At 37.7% G+C, this 12,541-nt stretch overlaps 1 protein-coding gene and 1 long non-coding RNA gene across 2 annotated transcripts; both read left to right on the forward strand.

Annotated features, from left to right (window-relative positions):
* Nucleotides 1-2,689: 2,689 nt before the first annotated feature.
* On the forward strand, nucleotides 2,690-3,866 carry LOC115761514 (uricase). Its single transcript, XM_030703283.1, has 2 exons — nucleotides 2,690-3,236; nucleotides 3,292-3,866. The coding sequence occupies exons 1-2, from the start codon at nucleotides 2,693-2,695 to the stop codon at nucleotides 3,774-3,776; spliced, it is 1,029 nt and encodes a 342-aa protein (XP_030559143.1). The 5' UTR covers nucleotides 2,690-2,692; the 3' UTR covers nucleotides 3,777-3,866.
* Nucleotides 3,867-11,530: 7,664 nt separating this feature from the next.
* LOC115761543 lies at nucleotides 11,531-11,811 on the forward strand. Its single transcript, XR_004017746.1, has 2 exons — nucleotides 11,531-11,576; nucleotides 11,627-11,811. It is a non-coding gene; the product is annotated as an uncharacterized LOC115761543 (long non-coding RNA).
* Nucleotides 11,812-12,541: the final 730 nt, after the last annotated feature.

Below are 12,541 nucleotides of genomic sequence, written 5' to 3' on the forward strand. Positions count from 1 at the left end.
TGTTGATGTTTTTGCTTTTGTTTTTGTTTTATTGTAATTGTGCAGTTTATCTGCGTGTTAGCTGTCCCCAACGTGGCAGACCTATTACACTCTTACATGCTCATAAATGGCTATAAATTTTGAGGGCACACACACACGCACACACGCACACACACACAATGGGTGTCAATTTCATGTGTGACACGAAATTAAGATAGGCGAGCACTGCTGTCAACTGTTGTATCGGTATCATAGGACATATGACAGCAATAAAACATACAAAGGGTTGAGCTTTACGGCCTGTGCGAATATGGAAATGCTCTATATTGTGGAATTTGTTAATTTGTACACACACACACGCATACACCCCGCCAGTTTATTATGGTTACTTCTGTTGTCCGAATGCGAATGCACTTCATCATCTTGAGCAGTCACAGAGGCTGGCAGCGTGAAATTAACTGCCAGCGAGTCCTTCTTGGCAGGACAACTTTTATTTATACACGGCCAATGCCATACATTAACTTATGACGCGCACTGTGCCAGACAAAGTGTCCTTTGCTGTCACACCAAGTAAGACGGCGTCGGGACGCGGATTGGAATGCCTCAGCGCCAGCCAGCAAATGTGCCGTGGCCGGAAAATGGGAAACTTTTCTTTTAATACAAATGTCAATATACTGCAGCTGTCGCATCCCGAAAATGCAATATTTGAGCGTATGCGTGACCGGTTTCCATTGTGAAGAAATAAAATTAAATAGCCTGGCGTAATTAAGCAGCCTCAATTGTTACTCGAGCTGCCAACTTGCGAAATCTCCGACAGACAAAAGGGCTGTAAAACCGCTGGCCCGCATTAACGGGGTTTATGAATATCAACGCATTAATTTCATTTCCCTTCATTTTCTTATCCTTTTGGGATTCTTATTTTTATACCAAGTAAAAAAGCGCACAAAGGGTGTTTTATCATATTTTCGATTCACGGCTCGAACCAACTATCGATTCGGATTCATTTTAAACCCTGAGCTTGCACATCCATGAGTCAATATTCTTTTAATTGATTCGGTAGGTTTGCAGCCTAAATTCTCTGATTATATTCTTTTCGAAGAGCTATGTGCATTTTGGTTCAGCTTGAACAGGGTATTTCATGTTCTAGCAAATAAGCTTGTAATTTCCAGTTGCCCAAAGCCTTTGCCAAATGTCGCATTTACTTGCGACATTAAAGAATATCCCCATCTTACCAAATGGCCAAACCAAATGTTTCCTTCCACACAACCAAAAAATTCGTTTTGCAAAGCTACAAAATTGAAGTAAAATCTGGTTCTCGTTGGAGCATTACATATTTTGCAGCATGCATGAAAAACCCTTAGCATACTTTTAAGCATCACAATTAAATATTTAACATTGCACAATGATTCCATTGTTACAATTTACCATCCCATTTATTGTGAGTGATAAAAGTCTGGGAAGAACCTTATTTCTTACAACAGATAAGAAAACTGACCGGGCAAAGAAGATGCTTTGATGTATTGGAATATTAAATATCCATACATATTTTTTTTTCAAATTTGCAATTCGAAAAAGAAGAACAAAAACAAGAACGTGAACCAAACAAATAAATCTTTTAATTTAGTACAAATTATTTCCAATTATATAAAAAAATATTTCTTTTAATATAGCATAAATTATGTCCAATTACAAGAACTTAGGTTTCCTGTAGTTCGAACCCAAGAAAGAGGGATGGCAAAACGGGAAAACCGATTCGGGCTCAGTTTATTGGGACTGTGAGCCTGTATGCCGCAGTCGGTTGCACGCAACAGCAACTTTCGTATTTGTTTTGTTGTTTTGGCTACCAAAACAAAAAAATAAAAAATTGAAAATGTTTTGCATTTGAAAGAAGTATACTAGGTGCGACTTATGGGGCTTTAAGCATATATCTTAAATGCTTTATTTACCTGTGCGGCATAATGAGACACGCGATAAATGCATATTAGCTCTTAGGCCTGTGCGTATCTTAATTGTAGTTTTAAAGAATAAGGCTGCAGAGTCCGCTCAAAAAAGATATGGCAAGTGCTTATTAATTAGATTTACTTGGAAATTCCCGAGTGAAAGTCATCTTTTTTTTTTTAAGATATTTACTGTTCCTAGGGCAATAAAAATAGTGTGCAAAGAACAAATAAACAAGTAAAAGTGCTTTAGTTGGGTGTGCCCAACTAGTAGATACCCTGAAGCCAGCACCGAGCTACCTTTACAAACACTCTAGATGTGCTTCTTCCTCAGTGTTACACTATGAGAAATGCATTCTAAATGTGCGGAAGAAGCAAAGCGCAAATTGCATGTTTTCTTATGTTATGTGTGAAAGGGAGAATCTTTGAGGTATGTGAAAATAACAGAATGTCGAGATTTATGTTTGCAAATAGACTTTTTTCCGAGTAATCATCTAACCCTTGTAATTTCCTTGTTACTTACGGTCACACGGATAAACAGTCAAAGATATATATCGAGTTTTACTATGTGGCTGTGGCTATTATACCCCCTTGAGCGCATTGCAAATGGGTAAACAAGTTATCTTTAATGACTGTGTGAGTTGAAAGTAAGATTCTGGAAAATTACGTAAGCAGCTGCGATTTCTTTGGCTTGTAGATAGTAGGTGAGATATAAAATGTGCCTGTTTGGCCTCATCGGAATTCATTCAATGAAAATCTTCTAATCAAGCTTCAGTATGTTTGCAACTCCACTGCGCCAGCTGAGCAGCCTGAACCGTTCCAGCATAGTGGGCCAGGAGCAAGCGCAACTGTACGAGATTACCAACAAGGGATATGGCAAGGATGCGGTGAAAGTAATGCATATCAATCGCAAGGGTCCGGTGCACAGCATTCAGGAATTGGAGGTGGGCACACACCTGAAGCTCTACAGCAACAAGGACTATATGCTGGGTAACAACTCGGATATTGTGGCGACCGATTCGCAAAAGAACACCGTCTATCTGCTAGCCAAGAAACACGGCATCGAGAGTCCCGAAAAGTTTGCACTGATATTAGCCAAGCATTTTCTGAGCACATATGCGCACGTGGAAGAGGTACATGTCCATGTGGAGGCATATCCTTGGCAGCGCATGATCCAGGATGTCTCCAATAATATCGGCAATGGGTACTGCGAGAATAACTGTAATTCCAAATCGAATGGTAAATGTCAGCTGCACAACCACGCCTTCATCTTCACACCCACGGCGCAGCATTACTGCGATGTGATCCTGACGCGTCAAGGTAGGCACATATATGGTATGAGAGATGCCCTTCCTAACAAATCTTCTGCTTCCAGATCCCAAGCAGACTGTCATCAGTGGCATCAAGGGACTGCGCGTTCTGAAGACGACGCAATCATCATTTGTGAACTTTGTTGACGATGAGTTCCGCACGCTGGCGGATCAGTATGATCGCATCTTCAGCACCGTTGTGGAGTGCTCCTGGGAGTACTCGGATACGGAGTCGGTCAACTTTTTGGAGGCCTGGGAGACTGTCAAGGATATTGTGCTTCGCAACTTTGCCGGTGATCCAAGTGTTGGCATCCCCTCGCCCTCAGTGCAGCACACACTGTATCTCAGTGAGAAACAGGTTCTGGACGTACTGCCACAGGTGTCAGTCGTCTCAATGACAATGCCCAACAAGCACTATTTCAATTTCGATACGAAACCATTTCAACAATTGGTGCCAGGGGAGAACAATGAGGTCTTCATACCGACCGACAAGCCACATGGCACCATCTATGCTCAACTCTCACGTAAAAGTCTCAAAAGCCATCTCTAATATTGAGCGGTATATGCAAGATGTTCTGAGATTTTACGCTGGGTGCTGAGATATCCTGGGATAGCTACATAGATCCTCATAATATTATATTTGCAATAGACACAAATCAATAAATTTATATTTTAAATTATGTATTAAAATTCGGACAATATTTTTTTGTTGGTTCGGTATTAAAAGTCTTTTAATTGCAACTAATTTTCTGTTGCTTTGCTTAGCAACTTTTATCAGCGTGAGTTTTGGTTAATGATAGCTTAATTTAAATATTTACAATGTATATGTTTATGTACATGTTAATTTTACTTCATTGGATATGTCTTTTAAAGTCTCCTTCTTCTTCGCCTCCCTAGCAGGTTCCTTGCCAGGACGGTAGGGTGATTGCGGAGCTTAAATAGGTAGCTTGCTGCTTGTTGGTTAATAACGTCTCCTACCATAGGAACCCTAAAATCCTTTGCGATGTCTCGTGTGCGAATATACCATTCGGCTCCAGAGATTTTTCGCAAGGTCTTGGCCTGGATGATGCGAAGTTTGTAAAGGTGCGTCTTCGCGGCAATTCCGTCGGATAACATGAAAAATAAATAGCTGAAATCTTTTTCAATTTATTTTTTGCTTAACTTAAAATTAAATTCCAACAAACTATTTTTATTTACTTTACAATCAGCCTACAAAAACAATTTTGTTGGACTTCCCGCATTTTTGCTGAGTAACAAAAGAACTCCAAATACACTTTTTCAATTTGGAATTCGATTTTGAAAAGCTCAGCTTTTGGGATGATAATTCAGTGATTGTAACTTGAGGTCAATAAAGCCGCATTGCCCTGGGCAAATCATAAAAGCCGAATACTATGCTAATCAATTTATATATGCACTTGCTTCACTTCGAAACGAACTAGAAATCATTGTAATGAAAGAATATAGATAAATTTAAAAAAAAAGAAAAGAAAGATATATATATATATATATAAATACTATGTATTTATGTGCATAGAAGCGATTGAAGGCAAAGTATATATTGAAAAAGTTTTTCAATTTCAGTAAAGCTTTTATTTAACATCAAAAGATATCACACACACACGCACAGAGACCAACCACACACACACACACACACACCACACACTTGCAGCCAATGCAAAACTATGTATATTGTTCTGAAAGAGAAGTCCCCACACACTCACACTCACACACACACCAAATTAGAAATAGAAAACCCAGCAACAAAACGAAAGCTGAAGCAATAAGCGAAAATGAAATGAAAAATCATGAATGGCCAACAAGCGGAAGAGGGGCTGCAGTGTACGTGAGGGGGGTGGTAGGGCAGCTGGCCTGGTGCCGGGTTACAGCGATATCAAACCGAAAAAAAAACATTTTGCGAGTATTACGAGTATTGGTAGCATTCAGGCAAAACCGGAGTTTTGCACGCCCGACGCGGTTGGCCGTGAAATGGAAAGCGCAGGGCAGCCATAAGCTGAAAATTACCAAAACCAAGCACTGCTTTATAGAATGGACAAGTACCCCGATGCGCCACCCCTAACCCTCAGCCATAAACCCTGCCAATTCCAGATAAAAATCGAAATATCAAGAGTTTTGCAGACGAAGCGTTAGATGCGAATTTAAAAGTGAACTCTTTTATTTATGTTAGGTCTGTGTGGGAAGCTCTGTTCAAAATCATCTGCTCTGCATTTTACGGATTAGTTTTAAGTCCACTTTTTCATTACCGAAATGGAAGAGCTCGCGTAGCTTTTATTGTAATATTTAAAATAGGGCAAATAGAAACCATGTACTTGCATTGCATTGATATTCGATTTTTCTTTTCCCAGTCATAAATCAAATTCAACTTTAAAGTGCTTCAAAAACTCTTAAGTTCGGTTATAATCTTGATGTTTATAAACGAAAGTTTCTTGTTAATCATATTACTCAGCATGCGCCTTAAATAAATAAAAACAGATAAACAATTAAAAAGTATTATCTAGTTTTTGAATGCTTGATAAGCAGATACCCGATACAATGTTGCACTGTGAGATGTCAAAAAGAAGATATATTAAAATAATTTTATCAGTCGCAACGCCACCTATCGGTTTCATTTGTCAATCTGAACCATCAAAGAACCTTATTTGGTCAACAATGAATATGATCAGCTATAGCGTCGGGCATGCCCCTCTGTTTCCCTAACCCACAACACTGATAAAAAATCGGCATGCACTTGAATCGGTATCTATATGAGACAAGAGATAACTTCCAAAAATAGTAGGGTCTTTGCACATTGTCGTGTTTGGTTAAGATTTGTATTCCGAGGATTTGTACTGAGTAAAGCGAGCAGCAACTGATAAACGCCAGTAGATGAATAAATAAACTAGTCGTGTAATACTTAGTATTTCACCTAGTTTAGGTAGACTTCTCTAAAAATATCCAGAAATCTTGTAAGCATTGTAATCTTAGATTAGTTTACTCTAAGATCACATTTGAGCTAAAAATAGAACCAAAGGTTAGCTGTAAAATCGTTTTTTTCTACCTTTTTTCAGTAAAAACCTTACCATGCGAATTTTCACATAAATCTTTTTGCGGACTGATTTTAAGAGTGGCCTAAATACAAACACACATATGTATTTTAGTGTGACCTGTAAATCAAATCATATTAAAATGCAAATGTGCAGCTCACATTTCTACTTCGATCTCTGGCTGAAGCTCACACATAAAAGCAAGCAGTAAATTTTTAAAATTCAACATCATGGCCCAGAAAATTGCACAATAAGCCAAAAGCTACCCTTGGCTAGGGGTCTTCGTCAACAGGCAGTGTGCGGCGGGCGGCGGGCGACGCGCGGCGTTGTTGGGCAACCACCTGCCACCCACTGCCAGTTTCAATTGAGTCGGTTGTGCAAAATACATGCATATATGTACATACATTTACGTATACTTGAAACTCATCGTCAAATTTAGATCATTTGGGCAGCCCAGGAAGTGCTGGGCCAATCAGCAGAGCAATCAACACTATTATTGTATCTAATCAAAGCTCAACCACAGAAATTGTAACTGTAGATTAGCACGGCCAGTTGTGCCCTGCACTCCCCCCAACTCAATTGTGTATCCAAAATCCAAAAGCAGCATCAAACGGACAACCACGTAATCGTCTCGTGCGCTCATCAATAGATTTCGATTGGGATTGGGGATTGGATTGCTGAATTGGGCCCAGACAGGTTTTTTGAATGTCACATATATAGTTTTTGATTTAATGCAAGAATATAGTTCTGAATAAAGTCAGAGTCAATAATAACGTTAAACAGGAATTATTTTAAAATGTAAAACATTTGCGAGACGTGAAAATGTATAATTGAAACATTATTTTTAACTACATACGGGCTTGTTCATTTTGCAGTCAATTTTGAAGACCAAACAACCATTTGCTCTTAGCCAAGAGGCGCTCTCGTTGTTTTTCTTTGACTTTACGAGCAAAAGCAATTAAAATAAAATATGCAACTGCTCTTTGCAGCTCGAAGAACAGTTTAATACTGTCGGCGCTCGTTTACTGATTGTTTTGTAGGTGTTGAATATACTTTAAAAATACATTTTTATATTTATAGAAATATTTTCTTAAAATTGACATGTAGTTCCTTCATCAGCATCAAGAGTCAAGTATCCGTTGTTATGTCTGTTTTCATTAGAATTATTTTTTGTATTCAGCTAGTTCGTATGTGGGATTATTGTATCATATTGTTTCTACAGAAAAGAAGATAGAGTTGGGTGTTTGTATGTAAAACATTTTTTTTTTCAATACATCTTCAAGCAATTTGCAAGCTTTTTCCTACAGGATTCTTATGAGATATATGGTATTAATACGTCGACAATATGGGGTTCGTTTGAAGATAAATAATAAAAAATAATAAAATAATTAAAACACAACATATTATAAATAATGTTATAAAATTACGAATTGGAGATTGGGTATTTGAACTTTGATCTGCTGATGACATATATTCTCTCTTATTTTATCCATTTTTCTAACAACTTTGTAAGTTTGAATAAATCAATTATTTCAGGTCAAGGAATTTGCTTAAAAACAAGCTTAGTATAAATATGAACCCGTGTGAGCACACTTATTGTTGCATAGGTTCAAACATTTATTATTGAATATATTTATTTATTTTAATTATTTGCTGCTCTGATGATGGCAGTTGCTTAAACATATTTAGCAAATTGAAAACTTGTTAAACTGTAAACAATTGAGTTTCAATTGAGAAGCTAAGCGCTCGACTTGTCGTTGTTGCAGTTGTTGTTGTTGATGTGATTTGCTGGCCGCAAGTCTGCAGCGGAAGTTGCCATTGCTGCAACAAGAGGCAACAATTCAGCCCCAGACAAACCAAAACTTTTGTGGCTCTCATTACGCTTGTGCGTGTCTGAGTGTGTGTGTGTGTGTATGTGTGTTTGTATGTGTGTGTGTGTGCACACAATTTCTAAAGTGACGCAAGTGCGGCTGCCATTCTTCTGGCCCTTATTGTTGCAACTGTTGTTGCATGTGCATTGGCGTAATTAATTTGAAACGGCGACAAAGCGGATGCCCCTCTCGTCCGCAAAACCGTACCGCCCCGTACCACCCGTCCCGCCACGCGCCACGCCCACTGCCGATATGCTAATTGTGCTCATCCGCACTTACTTCCGGCAAATGCTGATGCTTTCATCTGCCTCAATGAACATTGATGGACCTGTCAACATACAAGTTAATAAAGTAAATAATTTAGCAACATTTATTTATATATTATTTAAATATTGCGCAGTCAAAATGTAAATTTTTTATGAGGCAAGCAACTTTATTGCTTTTAATATTTGCATTATTTCTCAATTTGCTGTGCAAATTTTTATATTGCAATCATTTCGTGCAGCTGCCGCACACAGAAGCGTCAACACACACACACCCATACTTATACACCACTCACACACGCACCCACACAAACATCTACCCCACAGCAATTGTTGTCACTTTCGAACGGCAGCTGCTTAAAATTCAATAAAAGAAAAGCGAGTGCCGCATGTAAATTGCGCCCAATAAAAGCCTTATTTAGGTACACAACATGTTGACAATATTATTTATACATGCATACCCAAACACACGCACACATGTACATATATACATATGTTAAAAATTATTGTTTTTACCTCAGCGCCTGGCAAACGTTTTTTTTTTGAGAAACATTCATTGAATTTTGCTTGAAGTGCAATCAAATTTTTTGAATATTTTTGCTTTAACTTTCACTTAACGAGCCTATGAAATTTATGTTATATTTATTTATTTTATTTATAACATTTCTTTAATATTTTAAATTCATTTAAAATTTTTATAATTTATATAATTAATAAACACATTTTAGTAGTTCTCCGACACGTCAGCAATTTGTATTACTTGAAATCCATTTGTTTTATTATATTTATTTTATCAAATTGTTAATCAATTTTACTGAAATTTAAGTAAGTTCTTTAAATTTACTTTCTAATAAAAATAAAATAGATAAAAAATGAATTTATAAATACTTAAATTTCACAAAAATGTTTAGTTTTCAATTTATGTTAACGCAATTGCAAATTTTCTTTGCCAAAACCTAATTTTTTTTTTTAAATTAAAATATATACAATTTTTACAGACTAACAAATGTTGTTAATCAAAAATCAAATTTCCTATTTTTAAGTGCTTCAAAAAGTGTGTGCAGTTTCCTTTTGACGCACGTAACTCTGTGTATACATATAAAATCATATGATTTGCCATTCAGCTCGCGTTTAATACATCAACATTTACAGCTGAAATAAGACAAAAGACACCCTTACCCACCCACACACAGCCACTCACACCCATTCACACTCTTACACTCGTTAGCCTTGTCAATTGTCACTGTTGCGCGTTGACTTTAAAATGTATTCTTTTGAAAGATTTGGGGTCCTACAGGAGGGTTCCGGACAGCAGCTGCTACCCACGAGAAGTGCTTTCAAGCTTTACGCACTAATGAAAAAGTTTTTATTGCCGCCACACACATGCCTGAACTTTGAAATTTTGAATTGCGCAACTACAATATGGTATATGGTACAGGTTCTGGTCGCATAATAAATGAACTGCTAAGAGGCGTGGCCAAGCAGCAGATGCCTCTAGAGATTGATGACAATCCGTCCAGAGACAAGAGCCGGCCAAGGCTTTCACATCTAATTAAAAACACAAGAGCTCCTCAAATCAACCAGCAAGCGGCGTCGGTTCCGACCCCAAGGAACCACAAACGACGCCCATTACTCATACGTTATAAACACATTAAAGCTGCCAGGCAGCACACACACAGGCATACACACACCCGCACACACGTGCACATATATATGTGAGTAGGAATAAAATCTAAACAATAATTATACATGCGAACCGCATCGGCCGAGCAACCTCAGTGCAGCATTGCCCCTTGTCAGACACATGTTCCGACGATAGCTCCCTGGAGAGGGCAACTGCGGGATTCGAGTCCATCGAAAGCCAGCAGCTGAGGCGGCGGCTGGCCATAAACGTAAGTGAATTAACCATTCAACTAACATTATGGCCATTAAATCATTTTTGCCAGCGCCCCATGCGACGCGTCGGACCCGGCAAAACGCAAGCAACCCCTGAACAGTGGGCGTATGGCACGCATTTACTTTTGGGGCGCAACCGCACTAAAAAGAACATGTGAACTAATTTTTTGCGCCTAGCCCCACTCTCCCAAGCCGTCCTCCTCTACACCGCCCTGCGTGTATTTTGCAATTGAAATTCAACTACAGAGTGTATGTGTAGGGTGTGTTGCGGGCGCTTCGGAAACAAAGTGTTTACAGCATTGCAATTAATGGCGCAGTGCACGCAATGCCCGCCGCCCTACCCCATACACCTCGTGCGGGGTGTGGCGCCACACAACACCATAAGGCATTTGGCTGCACTAGCTTAGCCAGGCTGACAACAAATAGCGCAGCAAAAAGGCGTGAAAATGTAAGTTTCATATCAACACTATACAGCACAGTGGGCGCTATCTATGACATGCAACATGGCTTTGTGGCAGCACAGCCAAGAATGCACTCAAAGGGAGTGCTAAACAATATTCATATGATTGAAAATTATTTACAAATTAAACACAATATGAATAACGTTATAAAGTTAACATTGCATTTGCCATTTTTGTGCATAATGCAAAACATAAAATAAAACAAAAATACAGAAAATTATAATTTTTAATATTTTTATTTTACTTTTTTTTTTTTAAATTTATTTTTGCATTATTTTTATTAACCAAATAACAGGAAAAAGGAGTTCAAAGAAAATAACTAAGAAGTTTGCATTAGAAAATTAAATTGTCATGTATGAATGTATTATTAAAATTTTTTATAATAAAATTAAGTTAAGTAAGTTAATCACGAAAGCCCCGACATTTTAAAATACTGTCATATCAAACAGTGAAGCCTCATTTAACAAGCACCTAAGGGAATACCTATTCGGCACACAGCTACTACGTGAGCAGCCCTGCTGCATACTTTAAGTCTTATAGATACTATAAACTCCCCCTTTCCGCACCTTACTTTGCGCTCACATATTTATTTTTATGGAAAAAAGGTGAAGTGAAATAAATTTGTTAACGAGCAGCGAACAAAATGAGCCGTAAAGCAATCAATTTGCCATGTGTTTTCATCCCAACTCATCTGAGCAAACGTACTCGTAAATGCAAATGTATTTATACAGCAGAAAATAATCTAGATATATCAAAATTGCAGACAGGTACTGGCGCAGGCACTGTAACAGACAGGCAGACGACGGGCAGACAGGCTGGTAGACAGACATAGATTTTAACAGATTTATTTTCATTTTTACATTTTAAGATTTGCTGATTTGCGATTCACGCCCGAGCCCGAGTGTAAATAACATTTTTGGAGGCACTGTTCAAATGTTGCTTTTGATAAATATGATAAATAATTGTAAATATTTGTTGTTGTGCGCACGTATGACACAGTAAATACGTAGCCCACACAGTGTCATTATATGACTAAATAAATAGAACAGCTCACACACACACATACACTCGCATACACTACATACACTACACATACGAAACGTGCTGCTGTCAACGTTTGTAATTTTTAATGGCAACTTCAATAAATTACAACACAAACTTTGGACACAATCTACGAGGTAAACAAGGCAAACGGCTCAAGTTGCGAACGAATATTTATGATGATCATAATAACAATAACATAAAATTATGGTAGTAAAGAGAGGGGTAAATTAAAAATGAAAGTAACCAAATTAAAGGCAACATAAATGTTTGTATAAGTAAACATTCAATAAAAAACAAGTTGCATCCCAGTTACCGGATTCAAACTCACAACCCCATTCAACCTTACCACCGCCTCATACTCCTCATCTATACCAAGGGGGATAACGACAAAATTTCTCAAAACATATCCTTGTCGTTCTGCAAATGACATATCGAGAAGTGATTTAGGTTTTAAACGTCATATATCCGCGCAGTATGTTGTGTTTATAGATCGGCGGAGCTATGTCATTTTCTAGCGTCATATCTATTAGCTGAAAATTAAAATGGAATTAAAATAACATCGATTATACATTTCTTAGCGAACGAACAATCGCAACTGCAATTCTAATTTCAAAGGAGTCATGGTATAATAATAAGTGTATTCGAATTAATGATGATAATAATATTATAAATATAGCAATGGTATTTTAAAGCACTCTAAATATTCTAAAAGAAATCATGTCAATAAATATATATATAA

Source organism: Drosophila novamexicana, unplaced genomic scaffold, assembly GCF_003285875.2.
Source record: "Drosophila novamexicana strain 15010-1031.04,08,12 unplaced genomic scaffold, DnovRS2.1 tig00000485-arrow-pilon, whole genome shotgun sequence".
Taxonomy (NCBI): domain Eukaryota; kingdom Metazoa; phylum Arthropoda; class Insecta; order Diptera; family Drosophilidae; genus Drosophila; species Drosophila novamexicana.

Coding starts and splice junctions, on each gene's coding strand:
- LOC115761514 (XM_030703283.1), top strand. CDS start 2,693: ATGTTTGCAACTCCACTGCGCCAGCTGAGCAGCCTGAACCGTTCCAGC. Junction 3,237..3,291: donor TGTGATCCTGACGCGTCAAG/GTAGGCACATAT, acceptor TTCTGCTTCCAG/ATCCCAAGCAGACTGTCATC.